The sequence below is a fragment of the Labeo rohita genome, chromosome 6 (genome assembly GCF_022985175.1).
Source record: "Labeo rohita strain BAU-BD-2019 chromosome 6, IGBB_LRoh.1.0, whole genome shotgun sequence".
Taxonomy (NCBI): Eukaryota; Metazoa; Chordata; class Actinopteri; order Cypriniformes; family Cyprinidae; genus Labeo; species Labeo rohita.
Window position 1 is genome coordinate 8,650,894 of NC_066874.1, and position 23,496 is coordinate 8,674,389.

The following is a 23,496-nucleotide window of genomic DNA, read 5'->3' on the forward strand; positions in this document are numbered from 1 at the left end:
CATTTGCTGAGGAGCATATTTCCTCTATGATTTTCCAAATGTTGTCTGTCTATATGACTGTTATTTACGTACAAGTTTGGGGTCGTTACTTGTTTTCTTTTTTAATAATAATGTTTTTGAATGTCTTGTCTTTTACTTTAATAATCGATTTGATTCAAAAACAGTAAACCAGTAAATGCATTGTTATTGTTTATTTAGTACTGATCTGAATAAGATATTTCACATAAAAGATGTTTACATATGGTCCACAAGAGAAAATAATAGTTGAATTTATAAAAATGACCCGGTTTAAAAGTTTACATCCTTAATACTGTGTTGTTACCTGAATGATCCACAACAGTTTTTTTTTGAGTCCCTTGTTTGTCCTGAACAGTTAAACTGCCCGCTGTTGTTCAGAAAAATCCTTCAGTTCCAACAATTTTTGGGTTTTTTCAGCATTTTTGTATATTTGAACCCTTTCCGACAATGACTGTATGATTTTGAGATCCATGTTTTCACACTGAGGACAACTGAGAGACTCATATGCAACTATTACAGAAGGTTTAAATGCTCACTGATGCTCCAGAGGGAAAAACTATACATTAAGTGAGTCAGGGGGTGAAAACTTTTGAACAGATTGGAGATGTGTACATTTTTCTTATTTTGTCCTCAGTGAGTTGTCCTCAGAGTGAAAAGATGCATCTCAAAATCATACAGTCATTGTTGGAAAGTGTTCAAATACACAAAAATACTGAAAAACCAAAGAATTTGTGGGACCTGAAGGATTTTTCTAAAGAACAGCAGGTAGTTTAACTGTTCAGGACAAACAAGAGACTCATGAACAACTACGACTAAAAAAAAACAGCAAAAAACAGCTGTGGATCATTCGGGGGGGGTGTAAACTTTTGAACAGGGTAATTTTTGTAAATTCAACTATTATTTTCTCTTACACATAAACGTCTTTTATGTGAAATATCTTATTCAGGTCAGTACTAAATAAACAATAACATGCATTTTGTATGATCCCTTTTATTTTGGTAAAATAATTAACATTTTGAATGATTCTGAAGGGGGAATGTCAACTTTTGACCTCGACTGTATGTTAAGGTGCCATAAACGTGTAGAATTATGAACCTGTAAATCTGAACTAGTCCTACACACTCTTTCAGGCGAGCGGTCAGTCACCTAAATCTAAGAAGACTCAGAGTCGTACACCACCAGCCAGTGGAGGAAAAAAGATGACAGAAGCAGCCAAGAAAAGCAAGAAGCCGACTGAGACGTGTGAAGAAGAAGAAGCCACCAGCAGCACCAACAGCACCCCAAAGAAAGCAGCCACCACCGCCGCCCAGGCCAAGAAGAACACCTCCACTCCCCCAGCACCCAAACCAGACAGCCCTGCCTGCGTAAAAAGAGCCAAAACAGCCAGAGACAACAACAGGGACCTGGGCCTCTGCAGGTACCGCTCGCATTCTGTTATGTTCTGTATGTATTACTGGATGTATAATGTTTGTTTTAATGCAGTTCTCATATATGTTTGTATTTCTCAGGATTCTGTTGGCTGAACTGGAACGTCATCAGGACGCCTGGCCCTTCCTCACACCGGTTAACCTCAAATCTGTCCCAGGGTACCGCAAAGTTATTAAAAAACCCATGGACTTCTCCACTATCCGTGAGAAACTCGTCAGCAGCCAGTAAGTGTCTCTCACTCGGTTCTGAAAAATTTGAGAATCTAGGAAGAGGGAGTGAAATACTGGAAGATGAATAATAACCAAAATTAAATTTTAATAAATGTTTTATAATTTAATAATACATTTTTAAATTATTAAAATAAATGCTTTTATAAATTGTACGAAATTAATGTTTTAGCATTAAAGTTATTTTATGTATTAAGATTTTTGTTAATGCTCTGCAATAAAATAAATAACTAAAATAAATATCTATATACACTAGTCAAAAAGTTTTTGAACAGTAAGATTTTTAATGTTTTTTTAAATAAATCTCTTCTGCTTACCAAGCCTGCATTTATTTGATCCAAAATACAGCAAAAGCAGTAATTTTGTGAAATATTTTTTATTTAAAATAACTGTTTTCTATTTGAATATTTGTTAAAATGTAATTTATTCCTGTGATCAAAGCTAAATTTTCAGCATCATTACTCCAGAAACATTTTTTATTGTTATTTTTGATCAATATTTAAAATATCTTTCCATTTTTTTGGTAAAGGAATTATAGAAATGAATACTTTTATTTAGCAAGGATGCTTTAAATTGATCAGAAGTGATGATAAAGACATTTATAATGTTGCAAACAATTTCTATTTCAGGTAAATGCTGTTCTTCTGAACTTTCTATTCATCAAAGAAACCTGAAAAAATCAGCTCAGCCGTTTTGAACATAATAATAATAATAATAATAATAATAATAATAATAATAAATGTTTTTAAAAAATAAAAAATTCTACTCTGCTGTTTTCAACATAATAGTAATAATAATGTTTTTTAAGCATCAAATTCAGAATATTAGAATCATTTCTGAAGGATCATGTGAGTGGAGTAAAAATTCAGCTTTAAAAAATTCCAGGAATAAATTATATTTTAAAATATATTCAAACAGAAAACAGTTATTTTAAATAGTAAAAATGTTTCAAAATTTTAAATTGTTTTTCTGTACTTTGGATCAAATAAATGCAGGCTTGGTGAGCAGAAGAGACTTCTTTAAAAAAAAAAAAAAAAAAAAAAAAAAAAATCTTACTGTTAAAAACTTTTGACTGGTAGTGTAAATTATATTAATATAGCATAAATTTATATTTATATCTGACAGTTCTGACTTTTATCTCGCAACTGAGAGTTTATATCATGCAAGATTCATGCAAATTCAGTGGCAGAAATGGGCTTCCATATGTACCCTTTTAAAATCCACCAAAATTACTAAAATATTAAAAAAATATGAATTAAAAATATTGCAAAAAAAAAAATGCTACACAAAAATATTACACATAAACATAACATCCATGTCAATAAAATCCCAAAAATATGTTATGCTCCATGTTTCCTCATATAAAATACTTTTACATTTAAAATCAAAATTCAATTAAAAAAAAAACTTAATTTCCTACATGAACTATTCGCTTAACATTAAAAATTAATAATGAGATGCAGATGCAGTAACTGATTTTTTTTTCTCTCTGTTCTTCAGGTATCAGAATTTAGAAACGTTCATCATCGATGTCAACCTGGTGTTCGACAACTGCGAGAAGTTCAACGAGGACAACTCTGACATCGGCCGGGCCGGGCACAACATGAGGAAGTTCTTTGAGAAGAGGTGGACTGAGCTGCTGAAGCAGACTAACTGAGGTGGTCTCGGACCACCACGGGCTGTCATTTCAAACCTGCGACCGGGGCTCAAAAGCAGAGGAGCCACAGCTCCTTCCTGCGACACGGAGCCTTCAGGACCGACCAATCCCACATCAACACCCAAAGAGACACAAGACAGCGGGTGTCTTTGTGCAATACCATTTCCCTCTAGAAAAAAGAGAAATCGCACTGAAATTTCAACCATCAGAGCTGTACTACGGAGAAAAAAAAAAAAAAAAATCCCTTTCCACTACTTGTAAATATCTTTTTATTTCGGTTTTGTATTTTTACTTTATCGTTAATATTATAGTGAATGTATTTAATTTTTTAAATGATTATTTATGACTAAATAAAAAGAAAGGTCCACTCTTCATTTTCTATGAAAAGGAAGAAACAGCAAAACTGCTTTAAATCTAATGGAATGTTTATTTGTTTGTGTTTTTCCTCTCCAAATATGAAACAAAGCCAAGAAAAGAAACTGTTTACACTGTTCTGTGCCATGTGGCATCAGAGTATTCAACCCTCTGAACGTGAACTTAACGGCATCACTGTACACACACACACACACACACACACATGCATACACACACAAACACACACGCAGGCAAGCAGGAGGCACCCATGTGTACATACTGTCTATTAATGTCAATATATTGAGTCTTGTTTGGAATGATGTGTACATATTGTTTCAGACATTGGATATTGTTTATGCCTTAGAACGTTTGTAGCAATTAATTTTAGTCTTAAAGTGATTAATAATATACATTTATTGTTTGTACAGTATATACATATCCTCTACAAAACACTGTGGTCTCCTTAATCTTAGTAGTGCCTGCCCTTCAGAACAGGGTATAGGGAAAAGAATTTGTTCTCTTTTGGTTTTTCGTTTAGTTTTTCCCTTTTTTGTAACGGTATTGTTTTCTTATATAAAACACATCAAGGCCTCCGCTCAAAGGCATACTGTACGAAACTCATATCTGAACCCATATGAAAACTGTCGGAGTATTCTTCAGTATCCCTGGCCCCAGAGGCGCTCCGAGGTGGACAGCAGGCGTTCTGTAACCACATGTGTCCGAGTCTCCCGCGTGTGCGTTGTGGCCCACTGGAGGCAGCTAGAACAGAGTTTTTTTGTACCTGCGTCAGAGTACTTGAAGTTATTTTATTTAAAGATATTGTGGGAAACAAATGGTAGCGTTCTTTTTGTAGGAGCATTATTTTTCACTAGTGTGTGCGCGTGTGCGTGTGTGTGTGTATGTGAGAGTGCGAGCGTGTGTTTGTGCGAGTGTGTGGATGTTTGGCACGGACTTATTAAAAGGATGTTTTTAAATCCAGACAGTGTCTAATGTGTCATTTCATTACTTTTCCCATGGGCGGCGGTCCAATTTTCTTTCATTTTACGGGTCATGTTATTAGTGAAAATGCGCTTTTCAAATTAATATTTAAACATTTTAATGAAATGCTTGTATTCGCCATTTTTATTCAAGTGGTTAACCCTTAAATGGGCGGCAACAAAAATACTGGATCGGTTAGTTTTCAATGCAAGACCTTTAGTGTTTAACCCTTAATTGGCAACAAAATAAACAAATAAATACTGTTGAAAATTAATAGCTAATTTCCAACACATTAGGATTTAACACCCTTAGGTGTCACCCCCATTTTTAAACATAGACGCGAAATTTAAATTGTTATAATTCATGAACGCTTTGGAATACAGACATAAGATTGGACTCTTTTAAGACAATCAGCAGATTATTGCAGAAGTGGAATTATTCCAGAATATTAAAGTATCAAAAAGTTATAGAAGTTTAAATTTGCTGTAAAGAAAATGCACTGTACTATGTTTTTATTTTTTTTTTTTTAATAAAATAAATAGTTTCCATAATAATTTTTAAATCCAAAATTGCTATAAAATTTAAGCATTGTGTATAAATAAGTTATGTTCCAAATTTGAGGTTCCTGTGAGATTTTATTTAGGGCGTTATACCACAAATTTTGAATTTTTTTAAAGCTTTTTCTGTCAAAAAATGTCTAAATTGTCGAAATATTACTCCTAGCATTAACTCCTAGCATTTTCATGACAATAACTGTAATAGATATCAGATTTATTTAAAGGTCAGGAAACTATTCAAAAGCTGCCATGTTACGTTCAAATAAAGAAAGTAATTTGATGCCAGATGGTGAGTTTTTATTCCAGATTACTTCACCCTGGTATTTTCTAAGACTTCATTTCAGTACTTTTTTTTCCGATCCTCAAATATTTGTCTATTTTTTTTCTCACTGAAAAAAGGTTATAATAAATTAATAATAAAATAAATTATATATATATATATATATATATACTGGGTTGGGATCAGTAAAATTGTTAATGTTTTTTAAAGTAGTCTCTTATGCTTATCAAAGTTTGTTTTTTTTTTTGTTGTATCAAAAATACAGAAAAAAAGTAATATTACAAATGATTATTTTAAGTAACAGTTATCCATTTTAATACACTTTAAATAATTTATTTCTGTGATGCAAAGCTGAATTTTCATCAGCCATTACTCCATTCTACATTGTCACACGATCCTTCAAAAATCATTCTAATATTCTGATTTATTATCAGTGTTGGAAACAGTTGTGCTGCTTAATATTTGGAACCTGTGATACTTTTTCAGGATTTTTTAATGAATAAAAAGTTTAAAAGAACAAAATTTATTCAAAATAGAAATCTTTCGTATAAGCTTTTACTTATTTTATTTGTTTTACAATTGAACACATCCTTGCTGAATAAAAGTAATAATTTCTTTCAAACAAAGAAAGAAAGAAAAAATGTACCGACCCCAAACTTTAAACAGTACTGTATATTGTTACAAAAGATTTCTATTTTAAATAAATGCTGTTCTTTTTAACGTTTTATTCATTAAAGAATCCTGAAAAAGTATCACAGGTTCCAAAATAATATTTATTAGCACAGCTGTTTCCAACATTGATAATAAGTCAGGATATTAAAATGATTTCTGAAGGATCATGTGACACTGCAGACTGGAGTAGTAATGATGCTGAAAATCCATCATAGGAATACATTCTATTTAATATAAAATATATATAATTCTATATATATATAGACTAGTTATTGTAAAATAGTTCATTTGTATAAATAAATGCATAAAATTAAATATGGCCATACAAAAAATAAGGAAACATACACATTTACGGGAGTCTGATAAAGTGAAAAAACAAATCGTGCGCAGTAAACAAAAACCACGTGGGGTCCCTCACGTGACCAGGAGACCAGGAAGAACTAGGGAAGTGTTCGCGAAAGGTACGTCGTGTCTACATTTGATATAAACAATGAAAATATATAAAACATTTTGAAATGTAATATTAGATTATTAAACATAATACATGATAATTTATAAATATATTTAATTTATAAATAATAATAAATAATGCTGTCTATAAGTGACCAGAGGTATTACAGCACGTTTTTCATCGGTTTAAACAACTTCCGAAGCACCTTTGTAATGTCAAGTGATTTGACTGTGTCGAATAATGTGTCAAACAACAGCTTTTTTGTGTTAAATGTGAATTCTGTTGTTTTGTCCTTTATGTAAGACACTTCCTCTTCCTGTGTATTTAAAGGGACCTGTCAGACAACACGACATAAACACAAACATGGTGTCTTTGATCTGCACCTTACAAAGTCATCGAGATGATGTGAACTGTTGCGCTTTCTCCGGCTCTCTGCTGGCAACCTGCTCCGCGGATAAGAGCATCTGCGTTTACTCCACACGAGACTTCAGCGAGCTGCCCTTCTCCCCGCTGTCCGGACACGGCTACGGCGTCCACTGCTGCTGCTTCAGCGCCTGCGGTCAGTACCTGGCCTCCTGCTCCACCGATGCCACTACCGTGGTGTGGTCAATGGACACCGGGGAGATCGAGGCCGTCCTGGAGCATCCGGGCCGGAGTCCGGTGAGGGTGTGCGCCTTCTCTCCAGACTCATCTTACCTGGTGTCTGGAGGGTCCGATGGGACTATCGCACTGTGGGACTTTACCTCCAGGACCCTGCGCAGGTACATCAGCTTTCCATTATTGATCTAGAAATTTAATGTCCAGTTATCTATCTGTCTATCTATCTATCTATAAAAATGTTGAAATAAATAAATATCAAGTCAGGTCCAGATTTACAGTGCTTTTTATAATAATACATATTGTTTCAAAGCAGCTTGGTAATAATTAATCAGGAAAATAACAAAATCATGATGCAAACAAATATGAAACAAACTCTAAAGCAGTTCTTTTTTTAAAAAAAGGCAATAGTGTCATTATTCAGCTCAAGTCAGTTCATTGTTGAGGTTATTTTAATCAAAGTAACTCATAGTGTAACACATTACAATTCAGAGAGAGTAATATTGTATTGTAACTAATTACATCAATGTACAGTAACTAGTGATATATAATCTATTACATTTTGGAAGTAACTTGCCCAACACTGATCATTATCCAGTTTAATTCAGTTCAAATGTAGTTTTTTCCAATAGTGTCAGTGCAGTCAAATCGATATTTGTCAGTTTAATTTGTCAGTTCAGTTATTTATAAATGTGGCAGTATTTAAATATGGAAATAAATGCACGTGGGGGTAAATAATGTCAAATAAAAACATTAAAACATCTAAATAATACAGAAAATAAATAAAGGGGAAATAATCTAAAATAAAATAATATATATATATAGTAAAATTAAATCATTTAATAAAATGAATAGTTAATTAATGTGTTTAAAGTTATCGTCTTTTATCACGTAATAGACTACCAGTCAACAGTTTTTGGACAGTAAGATTTTTTAGTGTTTTTTAAAGAAGTCTCTTCTACTCACTCACCTGCATTTATTGGATCCAAAGAACAGCAAAAACAGTAAAATTTTGAAATACTTTTACTATTTAAAATAACTGTTTTCTATTTGATTATATTTAAAAATTTATTTTTTCCCTGTGATTTTAAAGCTGAATTTTTAGCATCATTACTCCAGTCACATGATCCTTCAGAAATCATTCTAATATTCTGATTTGCTGTTTAAAAAACATTTATTATTACTATTATGTTGAAAACAGCTGAGTATATTTTTTTTCAGGTTTTTTTATCTATAGAAAATATAAGTCTTTTGTAACATTATGTCTTTATCATCACTTTTGATCAATTTAAAATATATTAAAATAGAAAGCAATTTTAAATAGTGAAAATGTGTCACAATATTACTGTTTTTGCTATATTTTGGATCAAATAAATGCAGTCTTGGTGAGCAGAAGAGACTTCTTTAAAATACATAAAAAATTTTACTGCCAAAAAACAATTGACTGGTAGTATATATTACTTTATATTATATATTATTATTTTTCTTTCTTTCTTTCTTTCTTCCTTCCTTTCTTCCTTTCTTTTTCTAATTTCTACAGGTTTGGGTAATTAAATGGTGACTCAAGCCATTTTTTTGTACGATAGTATTAGATTTATTTTTAATTGTAGATTATTTTTATTAGATTCACATTAGGTTCTTTTCGCACTGCGCCAGATCAAACTGTTTGATTGACACTTATGCACTTATATGGTGCTGTTTAGGACAGGCGCAGTGACTGACACCAGTATAGTGGCCTGCTCTTTCACTCCCTGTGGTCAGCTGTTCATCACCGGCTCCACGTATGGTGACCTGCGGCTGTGGGACCTGAATATGAACCATCTCCATGCGGAGAAGAACGCCCATGACCTTGGGGTCTCCTGCTGTCAGTTTGCTCCCCAGATAAAGAAGGGTACGATTTCTGGATTTCAATTATTCCAACAAGTTACAAAGCACTACCTTACTGTATCTGAGTGAGCTTAAGTATGTAGATATGTCCATATGTAGATTTATAAAGTCAGAGAAGAAGATATTATAGAAATGAATACTTTTATTTAGCAAGAATGCTTTAAATTGATCAAAAGTGATGATAAAAACATTTATAATGTTACAAAAGATTTCTGTTTCAGATAAATGCTGTTCTACTGAACTTTCTGTTCATCAAAGAAACCTTAAAAAAATCTATTCAGCTGTTTTCAACATGATGATGATAATAATAATAATAATAATAAATGTTGTTTGAGCAGCAAATCAGAATATTAGAATGTTTTCTGAAGGATCATGTGACTGGAGAAATGATGCTAAAAATTCAGCTTTGAAATCACAGGAATAAATGACATTTTAAAACATATTCAAATAGAAAACAGTTATTTTAAATAGTAAAATTATTTCAAACTTGTACTGTTTTTGTTGTACTTTGAATCAAATAAATCCAGGCTTGGTGAGCAGAAGAGACTTTTTTAAAAAAAAAACATTAAAAATCTTAAAACTTTTGACTGATAGTGTATATTAAAATAAGTACTTCAAGTTATGATCTTGCAAAATAGTTTCATAATAGTTTTCGTAACATTTCTTTTTAGGACAAATTGCTTGTTAAATGAACAAAAGTAAACCATTGACTCTCTCAGTCTCTCTTTCACAGGCACAGATGGCTGTGTTCAGTTTCAGCTGGCCTCATGTGGACAGGACAGTCTGCTGAAGATATGGATTGTTTCTCTTTTGTCTGCTGCAGGTAGTGCCATCTGATACCTGCCCACCTGTGTCTTCTGGGGTTTTAGTGAGTGCGTTTGTGATTAATGACGTCTGTTGATCCGCAGGCATTAAGATGCAGCTCGCTCACACTCTGACGGGTCAGTCAGCTCCAGTTCTGTCCTGTGCTTACTCTGCTGATGGACAGATGTTGGTGTCAGGGTCAGTAATGCACACACATACCTTACACTGTAGGGATAATTCTTTACTTTAATACAAAAAAGATTTTATCAGGATCATAAAATGACAACCTTTAAAGGGATAGTTCACCCAAAAATTAAATTCTATTATTAATTACTCACCCTCAAGTCATTCCAAACCTGTAAGACCTTTGTTCATCTTCAGAACACATATTTGTGATGAAATCTGAGAGCTTTCTGACCTTCCTTAGTCAGCAACACAACAACCATGTTCAAGACCCAGAAAGGTAGTAAGAACATCATTAAAATAGTCTATGTGACATCAGTGGTTCAACCGTGATGTTACGAAGCTACAAGAAGACTTTTTGTGCACAAAGAAAACAAAAATATCGAATTACTCAATAATTTTCCTTGCAGTTGCATTCTTGTCCACTGGGTGGTGCTGTGTAATCACAGACATCAGCGGTATGACAAACACCATGATCGATGAGCACTGGTTCTGAAGTCTGTTTGCTAATAATCTCTGCTGAATCTGATTTTTCATCCTCTGTGTGTCAGCCGACAGACAGGCTCGGTTTTACTTCACATAAAGGCCATAGAGGCCTCGTCTGACTCATGCTTTTTAAATGTCACTCTCTCTTTTTTCCCACAGATCGGTGGATAAGACCGTGACTGTGTATCAAGCTGTGAGTCTCATTCATATTCATCATATATTTCAGTCTAACCAATAAAAATAAAAGATGATTGACAGCTTGGGTGTCATTAGCATAGCGTTTGCATTTCTAACAACTAGTTGTTCTTTGCAGAACGAAGGCGTCTTACTCTACACACTTAACCAGCATGACAGGTGAGTTTGTGAGTCATGATTTCTAAGGTCTGATCTCTTGAGTGCAAGTGGTTGAACCCTGTCGATCGGACTCTTACTGTTTGGGCAGGTATGTGACGGCCTGTGCCTTTTCCCCCACGGCCCCTATCATCGCCACAGGCTCCATGGACAAAACCGTCAATATCTGGCGGGTGGAGGATGGCAGCGGTGCTCAGGGTGAGTTTCTGAGCTTTGAAAACCTATTTAAACTGCATTTCAAAGTAACATTTACAATGAATGCAGGTTATTCCTGTTATACGGTACCTCTTAGACTCGTTCAAAAGTTGGCATACACTTGATTCTTAATACTGTGTTGTTACCTAAATGATCCACAGCTGTGTTTTTTTTTTAATGATAGTTGTTCATGAGTCCATTGCTTGTCCTGAACAGTTAAACTGCCTGCTGTTCTTCAGAAAAATCATCCAGGTTCCACAAATTCTTTGGTTTTTCAGCATTTTTGTGTATTTGAACCCTTCCAACAATGACTGTATGATTTTGAGATCAATCATTTTACACTGAGGACAACTGAGGGACTTATATGCAACTATTACAGAAGGTTCAAACGCTTACTGATGCTTTTGAATTTTAAGATCAGGGAAAATTTAACTTATTTTGTTGTCTGGGCAACATGTATCTTCATTCTGTTCAAAAGTTTTCACCCCCACCTCTTAATGCATTGCGTTTCCTTCTGGAGCACTTGAACTTACTGTAATAGTTATTTATATGAGTGCCTCAGTTGTCCTCAGTGTGAAAAGATGAGAAAAATGTACACATCTCCAAACTGTTCACTTAATGCATGGTTTTTCCCTCTGGAGCATCAGTGAGCATTTAAACCTTCTGTAATAGTTGCATATGAGTCCCTCAGTTGTCCTCAGTGTTGAAAAGATGGATCTCAAAATCATACAGTCATTGTTGGAAAGGGTTCAAATAAACAAAAATGCTGAAAAACCAACAAAATTGTGGGACATGAAGGATTTTTCTGAAGAACAGCAGGCAGCTTAACTGTTCAGGACAAACAAGGGACTCATGAACAGTGTTGGGGAAAGTGACTTTTAAAAGTAATGCATTACAATTTTGCGTTACTCCCTGAAAAAAGTAACTAATTACGTTACTTATTTACTTTTTATGGAAAGTAATGTGTTACGTTACTTTTGCTTTACTTCTTAAATCTGAACAGGGCTACACCAAAAGTGAAATGAATTCACCTCAGACTGAAAGAAAATTACATTTATGCAGGAGATCCCTCTTCAGCTATAAAAAATGAAGCACAAATGTTAGTTTATCTAAAGTAATTTTTGCTAATTAGTATGGTTGAATTGCATCATTGAAGGTCAGCAGCAAAGACACTGGTTAATAAAATGGGATTAAATACATAAAGGTTAATTTGTTTTATTTGACATAATTATTGCAGGGTTGCATCATATTCTGGGTTTGCATTTCACTGTTTTTATTTATTTTGAGGAATACTGAATCTGTTTTTTGTGAGTGAGATGAATTAATACATGTTCACATTTAGTCTAGAATACAGTAATATCATGTTTACTCCCAATTTCCCGACAGGAGACTTTTCAATCAATAAATGGGGAAAAAAGTAACATTTATTAATAAGTAACAAGTAATATTTTCTTAAAAATTCAAAAGTAATGCGTTACTTTACAAGTTACTTGAAAAGAGTAATATTATTACGTAACTCGCGTTACTTGTAATGCGTTACCCCCAACACTGCTCATGAACAACTATCACAAAACCAAACAAAACAAAAAATACATCTGTGGTTCATTCAGGTAACAACACATTATTAAGAATCAAGTGTATGTAAACTTTTGAACAGGGTCATTTTTTTAAATAAATCTGGCTATTGTTTTCTATGGTGGACTATATGTAAACATCTTTTGTGTGAATTATTTTATTCAGGTCAGTACTAAATAAAAAAACAACATGCATTTTGTATGGTCCCTCATATTTTGGTAAAATAATTAACATTTTGCAGATCTGCAAGGTCTATGTAAACTTTTGACCTCAACTGTATCTTCTATTTTCCACAAAAGAAAATGATGCAGGTTTAGAAGCTCATTAGCAAATGCTGAAAATCTTTCATTTTGGGGTGAATGATCCCTTTAATGATCTTTAAAACAAATGTGAGTTAAATATTTTATAGAGTATATTAAACGATTAAATGAGAGAAGGAATGGCTCATACACAGGAAGTGCAAATTCCAAACTATTTCACTTCTTTTTTTATTTGTTCTTAAAAAATGATAAAAAAATATTGTTTGTTCAACAAAATGCTTGTTTGTTTTTCTTCTTTTGTCATTTTCTCCTGTTTGATTCCTGAAACTGAAGGCAAATCTCTTCCTGGTGAGTGTGCTACTAGTTTTTATTGTTTGTTTTGGCTGTAACTAACAAACAGTATGTAAAAAAACGGCACTCAGGGCACAAAAAAATAAACACTTGACAACAAAAATACAAAGTGAGCAGTGTTTGCATTGTTCTGTTACACTGCTCTTGTGTTTACTGCTGTTATGCAGCTCAAGAGATTCAACCAGTATAATTTATTATAAATAAACTGTCTAAGAGCCATAATCTAACTATGACGTCTGCTTGTAACCCAAATACTTACTGTTCATGAATACATGTTTAGTAATGCTCCTTCCTGTGTTCATCTTTTCAGATGAAGCTGCTTCGGTTTCAAGCTGTGGAGGTAAGAGAAATCCAGACCATATATTTTTATTTATGAATTATTTGTACCCCTGCAAGCTCAAGTGGATAAAACACCATGGTCATGTATCTGCAGAGAGCATAATATACTGATAAAAAAATATATACCTTGAATGCACTGTATGTAGCTTTGGATAACAGTGTCTGCAAAATGAAAACATCAAACTTGCCGTTTTGTTAAGTAAATCACGTGTTACTGTTATCTGCATGTAACACTGCTGACCACATTCAGTAATTACTCACCGTTATTCAAAGACACTTGAGAGGTGTAGTGTCTAACCAAATACACAAACAAGAAGAATGAGATGTATTCTTCTCACGGCCTTCAGAAGTTTCTCTGGGGTGATGGATCACAGCTGCAGCCTTCAGTCCAAACACAGTGCACTCTGTGAGCTCTAGTGGGCTTTACATACTCTGACTGGTTTAACGGCATGTGTGTGGAGGAAATCTGATGAGATCTGCATTATGAATACCAAAATAACAGCTCACACACACACTAGGAAGTCGAAGTACTGCAAATGATCTGACTGCATCCTGAGCAGATACATGGTGTAGAACATTCCACCTCATGATTTATGCATTAGATGCAGCGTGAGAAGTGTTGACCTGCAGTCTCATTGAGAATTCACTCTTCGTCTTCGGTTAAATTCATATTAGTTTTGCTGATACATTTTCACATGAGATATTTTTCACGTGGAAAAATGTTAGTAAAATTTTACCAAGAAAAACTTTAATTACTCTAAAAATATCATGTGGTGTAACCATCGAGTAAAATCAGGGTTTCCGCGGGTCTTAAAAAGTCTTAAATCGCTTTTCCTTGAATTAAGACCTTGAAAGGGTCTTAAAGGGGTCGTCGGATGCTAAGTTCACTTTTACATGTTGTTTGAACATTAATGTGTGTTGGCAGTGTATGTACAAATCTACCCTATAATGATCTTTGCGATCGCCTTTCCTAATAATGTGCTAGTTAGCAAGTTTAGCGGCTAAATGTGGCTAAAGTAAACAGGCTCGTCACTCCACAGAGAGAAGAGAGGGGCGGGGTGAGCAGAGCTCATTTGCATTTAAAGCAGCCTCGACCAGAATGGGAGGATTTTTGCAGAGCTGATTTTGGCAAGGGAAAAAGCGTGTTGTTTTACACTACTATTAAGAATTTTTAACCAAAGTATGTTTTAGACTTTTCATAAAGAATCATATCAACTTGTGGAAAATGGGCATCTGATGACTCCTTTAAATTAGAGCAGCAAGTCTTAAATTCATATGATCATGGCATACATTTTTGTGAGGGATTGTTTCCTCTTGTGTTTCATTTTAAAGTGAAGCGAAAGTGTAATTTTTGTGCTACGTGGCTTAGGTCGCTCCATATTCTTTAAACAATATGTGGTAGATGGCGGTATGTGCTGTGTTATCTGTCAGTCACCCGAAGAAGAACTTGATTTTTTTATTTTTTTTTATAGTAATAAAAAACATTTAAGTCAGTTAGAGAACAGACAATACAATTAAAACTGAAAGTGGCTGCTCAATGCAGTGTGCCAAATAAATATATTTAAATATATATTATGTCAAGGTGTATGCCGTGCATCCAAGCTTTTCTTATTTGTTTTGCTAATAAACGTTCTACATTTCTTATTTATTTGGTTACACAGTGTTTACTGATTTTCAGTTTTGTATACCTATTTAAACTTTAAGTTATTATTTTATATTAGGCATATAACATGGTGTGTTTATGTTCATTTTGTTAATAAAAGTTTGTTACGTTACGTTAATGCCACTAATTTAAAAGTGAAAGTAAAATGCACACAACGTATACTTAAAAGACAAGCTACTTAAAACCAAAGAAAAGTGAAAAAAAGAGGGAAAACTCAAACGAACCAAAAACAAACAACTGTTTGACGGCGAATTGCTGCTAATTTGAAAGTGAAAGTAAAAAGTGCACGGCACTTTTACCGAAGGAAAACGTTGAAAAGAGGGAAAACTGAAACAAACTAAAAACAAACAATTGCTAGATGCTGAATTGCTGCTAATTTGAAAGTGAAAAGTAAAACTCGAACTATACTTAGAGAACGTAGTGCTGTATTGTTTTCCCTTTTATTTTTTCTTCTTAAGTTTTCTTTAGTTGGTCTTAAAAAGGTCTTTTAAAAGTCTTAAATTTACCCTCATAAAACCTGCAGAAACCCTGAAAATGTACTTTTTTTTATTTTTTCAAATGTCGTGAATTATAAATTTGTATAATTTGTATAAGATTTATTGGGAGTGTGAAAACATGATTGGGAGTATCTCCCAGACTTTTATTTTTGGCCTTTCATGCCCTGATTGGATAGGACTAATGTTGCCAAGTCTGCGGTTTTCCCGCAGAATTGAGCTACTTAAACACTGTTGCAGTGGAGTTGAAGCGACCCCAATAGCCTGATATTTAGCCTTTAAAATGCAAATTTTACCAGGGGAACCCCGCCAAAATACATGTATTTTAACCCACAGAATTGGATTTTTAACAGGAGACCCCCTTGAAAAGACATTTTTTCTAGTTTTGAATAGCAAATGGACAGGTTTTGTTGTGGCAACCCTGAACATGACAGTCTAGAGGAGACTGGAAACATAAGGGAGAAGAGAAAGAGAGACAGAGAAGGCTATTGCCCACAAGGCTATTGCCTCAACTCAAATAGTGAGTAAATGAAAATGAAAAGATTGGACAAAAAAGTGCATCATGTCATTGACCATATGCAGGTAATATATACGTCCTGTTGCTGTCTGTCAGGCAGGAAGTCGAGTGGACTCTCCAGACTGATGGTGAGCGAGTGGTCTGAGGAGGATGTGTTGGCATGGTTACGAGAGGAGGGGCTAGAGGCTGTGATTGACCTGTTTAAATCCAATAACATCGATGGAGAGGAGCTGCTCTCTCTCACCAAGGAAAGCCTCAGCTCTGAGCTGCACATTGGTAAAATGACAGCACACATTACTCCACATCTATATTCATTTTTAATACCTTGCTGTAGATTTTAAATACACTGTCAGTCAAAAGTTTTTGAACAGTAAGAGTTTTAATGCTTCAAATTGATCAAAAGTGATGATAAAGACATTTATGATGTTACAAAAGATTTCTATTTCAGATAAATGCTGTTTTTCTGAACTTTCTACTCATCCAAGAAACCTGAAAAAAAATTCTACTCAGCTGTTTTTAACATAATAATAATAATCAATAATCAGCAATGAGACTATTAGAATGATTTCTGAAGGATCATGTGACTGGAGTAATGATGCTAAAAATTTTAAAATATATTCAAGTAGAAAACAGTTATTTTAAATAGTAAAAATATTTCAAAATTTTACTGCTTTTGCTGTACTTTGGATGTAATTAAGTCTTCTGGTTAGCAGAAGAGACTTCTTTAAAAAAAAAAAAAAAAAATCTTACTGTTCAAAAACTTTTGACTGGTAGTGTATACGGAGTCTCTCTCTCTATGTATATATTACAGAGGAGTGTGTATGTGTGTGTATATATACACACACACACACACACACACACACACATACATATTCGGTGCTTAACAAATTTACTGCACCACCACCTCTCCATTTTTTTGTTTCTGTAATGTTAATCCACCAGTATGTGTAAGCTCTTTAGTCACAGTAGTATTTGTAATGCTAAAATATAATTATTGTTGCTTTTATCCATGAATTTTCAAATTTACTGTTTTAAGGCAGAAAAAATAGTAAACCAGTTCATTATTATTTTTTTTATTCAGATGCTTAATTACACTCAATAACAACAGACACAATGCCAGCAAGAATGCAAGCTGTTATCAAGGCCAAAGGAGGCCATACAAAATATACTAAAATACTATTTAGTTGTTTTAGTTTGCTGTTTGCCTAAAAAATGCTAATACATTTCTTAATTAAATTTTAAAAAAAATCTGAATAAAAAAATAAATAATAATAAATACACTCTGTACTAATAGTGCTGGAATGACCTTAACCTCTAAATGTTACCTCAGCTGATATCGTGCCATGTCATTAGAAGTTATATAAAAGTAACATGGATTTTCACGTCTCTTATACATTACCTAACAGGAAATCTTGATTGAGTTGGTCTATTTTTTTTAGGAAAAATCATGGAAAAAGTGGCCAACATCAGACATAATCCTAGAGATTGTAGAGAATGTAAACATGGGATTTGTTGAGTTATATAAAGCACTTGCCTGTGTGGTGTCCAGAAAAGAGTTTGTGTGCATTAAAGCTGATTATTTCCGCTTCAGTCCTAAAACCAGCAGCAATTTACATAAGAAATCCTATCCTAATGTGCACTTCTGAAAATAAAATGGAAGAAATCACTGCCCAATTCACCATGACAGTAAAATCACCCCATTTCATTTAGCATGACATTTGAACAGGCTTCACTTCAATTGATTTATCTGCTGCCCTCTGTGAAGTCAGGCCATTGTGTCTGCTGTTCTCAGTGCAGTCAGTGGTCTGTGGTGGGCTGCTCAAATGAGAAGGCAAGTCTTGAGTTTGAGTTTGTTCTTCAGTCCTATGGAAATTTTTGTGCATGCATTTAAAATTATCTGTAGCTGAGCAACCAGTAAATAGTCATTTATGGGTTTACGGGTGATTAGCAGTTAACAAATACTTATACATCAAACTCAAATGGGATGTTCGAAAAAAAGTCAAGTCTGTATGGTGGATTTGAGCTATCACCAAGTCAGCAGGTCAGTACACTTAAATCAAAATGTGATATAGACTAGTGTCTGTGAATATTAAAGGGGTCATATAATACGATTTCACCTTTTTAAAGGGGTCATCGGATGCCCATTTTCCACAAGTTGATATGATTCTTTAGGGTCTTAATGAAAAGTCTATAATATACTTTGGTTAAAAATTCTCAGTGGTACTGTAAAACAACACCCTTTTTACCTTGCCAAAATCAGCTCTGCAAAAATCTCTGTGGAGTGACGAGCCTGTTTACTTTAGCCGCATTTAGTCGCTAAATTTGCTAACTAGCACATTATTAGGAAAGGTGATCGCAAAGATTCATAAAAAAACCCATATACTCACTTCTGCTGTAGGTATAGCTGGATCATGAATGATTCGCGTGAAAATAGATGGATATTTGTAGATCGGGAGGTGCATTCCCTTCACAAACGTAATCCACTGCATCTTCAGCAGCTCAGATGTCAGGAGTAAATGACGACCACTACGTTCATTATTACATCCAGCAACACAACACCTCAATCGCTCAATTCTTGTGTAACTTACATCCCTGCTCCAGCATCAAAACATGGAGATGGGACTGTTACAACTGATCAGAGGTAAGACGCTCATGTCAATCAACTATTGTGGGAGCGGCCTCTGTGGGTGTGACACCACAACGACAGGAATCTGAGAATGGCTCGATTTGAAAAAGGGGATATTATTTTTACAGAGTAATTAAAAACCACTGCATGGATTTTTACCATTACAGGGTAGATTTGTACATACACTGCCAACACACATTAATGTTCAAACAGCATGTAAACTGTTCCACTTATACACTTATTTTCACATAGCCATGACAAGCATTAAACATGGACGTGCATGCAGTTGGCGTTCTGTATTAAAGCTTTAATCATGATAAAACCATATATTAAAAGCTAGCATAAGCAATAGCATAATAACAGCGTATCTAAAAGTATCTCATTCGGTCTCAAATTGATAAGCAATATAGACGACGCCATTGTTTACAATACAACCGGAGCACATGCCGCTGATGAGGGGCGGGACGTTTAGACACTAGAGGCAGTTTAGCCAATCACAACACACTCGGCCAGCTAACCAATCAGAGCCCATTGCGAACTTCTGAGAAAGGGCCTTCGCAGAAACAGGAAATCGACCAGACGTTTTTATGCTAGTTGAAAAGCAGTGTAACATAAAGGTAAAATATTTAAAATAAAAAACGAAGCATGAAGGCATGTTGCTTTGCACCCCGTAAACACAATCAAGCCTTTGAAAAGATCCATTAGACCACCCCTTTAAACTGCCAAAATACTATTTAAATAATTCCTGCATGTTGTGTCTCTAGAACTGCTCTGAGAGTCACTTGACAAGTATGTTACAGTTTCCTTTGATAAAAATCTATCAGCATATCATATGCAAACTGAAACTTAAAGATCTTTGCAGCAACCCGTCAAAATAAAAGTTCGGTTTAACTTGAAAAAACTAGTAATGTAAAATATAACACTAGTAATGTCATGTAATGATAACACTACACTACTACTAATAAATTGTGACCCTGGACCACAATATCAGTCATAAGAGTCAATTTTTCAACAATTGTTTTTAAAAACTGAATAAATAAGCTTTCCATTGATGTATGGTTTGTTAGGATTAATACTGGAGGATCTTAGTAAATTGATTCCTTTGAGTGTTTTTAAGGTAAAAATGAGATGTTTTGAGTTGGAGTCCCTCACATGTCAATGTTTTTAATTGTGATTTCATTGTAAGTGTAAAATTGGCTTTCAATTTGTTTCTTTTTTTGTGTGTTTTTGTATGTATGTAATGATGTGATGTAATTTAGCTGCCTGTCTTGGCCAGGTCTCCCTTGCAAAAGAGATTTTTAATCTCAATGGGCTTCTCCTGGTTAAATAAAGGATAAATAAAATAAATAAATAAAATAGGATAGGACAATATTTGGCTGAGATACAACTGTTTGAAAATCTGAAATCCAAGGGTGCAAAAAAATATTGAGAAAATCACCTTTAAAGTTGTCCAAATGAAGTTCTCAGCAATGCATATTACTAATCAAAAATTAAGTTTTGATATATTTATGGCACGAAATGTACTAAATAGCTTAGGGAACATGATCTTTACTTAATATCCTAATGATTTTTGGCATAAAAGAAAAATCAATAATTTTGTCTCATACAATATGTTGTTGGTTATTGCTAGAAATATCTGTACTACTTATGACTGGTTTTGTGGTCCAGGGTTACAACTATTATTAAAACATTATTTTTTAAGGAATGTTTACCAGAAATAAATATTTACCTGAATTAGTTTACCAGAAAAACAACAACACAGTATTTCTAAAAAATGAAAATAAAAAATAAGTAAAATAAATATTATTTATTTATTTATATGATTAATTAAACAGAGATGCTTTTGATTATTAAAATTTAATGAAACCATTATAATGGAATCTAGAACATTAACAGAAAACAGAATTTTATAAAATTAAAAAAAAATTGAAAATTAAGGGAAAAAAATATGTATTTCACAGGGCCTTAAATTGTAATTTTTTGTTAAACTTTTAATAAATTGCTGTTAAATTGTGTTTCATGATTTCAATGAATAAGACATGCTTTTTGATTAATATTTTTTTCATTTAACCTTCAATACAGAGTCTAGAAGAATTAAAACAGAATCCAGAAAAAATGGAATTGGAAAAAAAAAATAAAATGACATTTGGGAAAAACTAAAATGAATTTTATAGGGCCCTAAAATAGTAGCGGGGACAAATTCATCTTTACATTTAATTATAATTATTATTATATTGTTTTCTATATTCTAGAAATTTTTCCTGTGAATTTTGATGCAGTTTGCCGCATATTTTTCTTTTTGTTTATTAAACGATTAACAAAAAAAAAAAAAAAAAGCCTCTAACACTAGGTTGCTCTATTATTTTCTATTTTATCTGTTTTCTTTTAATTTATTATATAATAAAAAAAAAAACCTTTGCTACGTGTACTGCATTAGCCTGCTGTTTTGTTGATTTTGATTTCTTCCATTGTCCTTATTTAAAAGTGTCTGCTATTTTTAAAGTTAAAAAATAATACTATATAACTGTCAAATACACTATTTGCTAAACCTAATAATTCCTGTTATTTTTTTTTATTGAACTCAGTGTAAAAAGCATATTTTATGTAGCTTTATTTGTAAGTTATAATTGTTACGTTTTGTTTTTTACCAACTTTTTCAAAATTTTACTTTGAATCTTAAATCTACAATGAACACCACAAACACAAAATAATAACTGTCACAGACACAAAGGTGTTTAATTGTAAAAATGTTTAATTGAACTGAGCTGTTAAATTTAAGTGTTTGTTGAACACAGATCAGCATTTAAAATTCGAGAATTAGAATTTAAAATTCAGCAAAACTGCTCATTTATTTAGTTTTGCCTCCCTTGCCTGCTTAGTGCTTACAATAATATTATATAGAGAATTTCTGTCTGTGCTGTACATTATGCCTACATTCGTTCTGGTTTCTGCCCAGCATTTACAGAAAGAGTTACACTACTGAAATTGGAACCCAAACCCCTGCTATTCTGTTAACACCAATGTATTGATATGTCCTTGAGGGTCCCACTTTTCTGTGATTGGATGTGTTTGGGGGGGCTAAAGTGTTCTTGTGCTCTCTCAGAGTCTCTGGGCCTGCGGAGCAAAGTCATGAAGAAGATTGAGGAGTTGAAAATGGCACCTGCCAATAACGGCACTCCGGACGAGTACCTCTGTCCAATCACGCGCGAGGTCATGAAGGACCCAGTGATTGCTGCCGGTGAGTGTCTGAGAGATGTTTACCTGCTTGACTGGAGATTTTGTTTTGAGTTGAAACATTTTCTTCTCGTTTTCCCCCCGCAGACGGCTACTCCTATGAACGGGAGGCCATCGAGAGCTGGATCAACACGAAGAGCCGCACCAGCCCTATGACCAACCTGCCCCTGCAGACCACCCTTCTGACACCCAACCGTACGCTCAAAATGGCCATTTTACGATGGACCACTTGTCAGTGATTTCAGATATAATGAGCCCAGAAGAGAATTCTCTCTAGCACTGGAACACCATGGCGCTTATTTGAGATCAGACTGGCTTTAGACATGTACATTTTAGTGCTTTAGCTTTTAACAGACTAAGTGATGTCTCAGCTCTTGACTTGAGCTCAAGTTCAGCCTTAATCCTGAGAGGGAGAGAGGTGTTCCATTAGATGTGATGGAACCTCCATCTGCAAAGTGACGGTAGTTATGTCACATGCAGATTGACGAGTAAATGGTCCATAATCAGGCTAAAACTACTAAATGCTTCTCCATCATAACACAGCGGAATGTTGAGTGGCCTTAAACATCATAATAAATGTTTATCATCCCCTTTCTGCTCCATAGCGAACAGTTTGCTGGTGTAATTATACTGTTTCTAGCACATAATTATGATTCCTCCTGCAGCTGTTCTCTATCTCCTGTCGTGACTCACAGGTCTGAATATAGGTGAAACTCCTCAAGTGATTTAGGCTTACTTCATGAAATGATTTTTACGATGAGCTATTAATCATTTAAAGGGTCATGTGGGTCATATGAGGTTGCTCATATGAAAGTTTACATGCTTAAAATCAGGTTTACATTTACTAGTGGATGATCATTTTAAGCATTTCAGTGACTGAATTTCAAGCCTCACTATGTAACGTATGTATATGACTGTACATAGACACTTCTGTGATGATGTGTAGACAGTCTGGACCTTTACCTACATAAGCTGTTGGGTGGTTCATGCTTTCATAAACCTGCTGTGAGACTGAAAGCCACGCAGAAATAAAATAAACCTGTTGTACCGTTGGCTTGTGATTCATCTTCACATTAACCAATGGTGATTGCTCAGGGATACGTGATCATAAGTTTGTATTCATAAGTTGTATGACACTTCTATAACTTGTATGATACACCATGCAGCTTGTTGAAGAAAAGTGTTATTTTAAGTTATCAGGTTTAGAAATGAATAAGGAAGTCTGAGAGAAATCTCTTAAGAGACTTTGGGATAGGCATTTGGCAAGCCACTAAGCAACCATCTGCAGTAAAAACTACACACAATATCCAAG

General features: G+C 34.1%; 2 protein-coding genes across 2 annotated transcripts in view; both read left to right on the forward strand.

Moving 5' to 3' along the window:
* Nucleotides 1-4,662, forward strand: part of baz2ba (bromodomain adjacent to zinc finger domain, 2Ba) — a 101,176-nt gene extending 96,514 nt beyond the window's left edge. Inside the window, 3 exon segments of the mRNA XM_051111927.1 lie at nucleotides 1,149-1,435; nucleotides 1,527-1,670; nucleotides 3,174-4,662. Of these exon segments, the coding sequence (XP_050967884.1) occupies nucleotides 1,149-1,435; nucleotides 1,527-1,670; nucleotides 3,174-3,330 (588 nt within the window). The 3' untranslated portion in view covers nucleotides 3,331-4,662.
* A 1,915-nt stretch (nucleotides 4,663-6,577) lies between these two features.
* wdsub1 (WD repeat, sterile alpha motif and U-box domain containing 1) lies at nucleotides 6,578-23,236 on the forward strand. The gene is made up of 13 exons (XM_051111937.1): nucleotides 6,578-6,632; nucleotides 6,953-7,383; nucleotides 8,923-9,110; nucleotides 9,840-9,929; nucleotides 10,015-10,108; nucleotides 10,739-10,772; nucleotides 10,893-10,933; nucleotides 11,022-11,128; nucleotides 13,294-13,308; nucleotides 13,622-13,651; nucleotides 16,421-16,600; nucleotides 22,054-22,188; nucleotides 22,272-23,236. Exons 2-13 carry the CDS (start codon nucleotides 6,986-6,988, stop codon nucleotides 22,421-22,423), a joined length of 1,464 nt encoding a protein of 487 aa, XP_050967894.1. The 5' UTR covers nucleotides 6,578-6,632; nucleotides 6,953-6,985; the 3' UTR covers nucleotides 22,424-23,236.
* The last annotated feature ends 260 nt before the right edge of the window (nucleotides 23,237-23,496 follow it).

Coding starts and splice junctions, on each gene's coding strand:
- wdsub1 (XM_051111937.1), top strand. CDS start 6,986: ATGGTGTCTTTGATCTGCACCTTACAAAGTCATCGAGATGATGTGAAC. Junction 7,384..8,922: donor ACCTCCAGGACCCTGCGCAG/GTACATCAGCTT, acceptor GGTGCTGTTTAG/GACAGGCGCAGTGACTGACA. Junction 10,773..10,892: donor CCGTGACTGTGTATCAAGCT/GTGAGTCTCATT, acceptor TGTTCTTTGCAG/AACGAAGGCGTCTTACTCTA.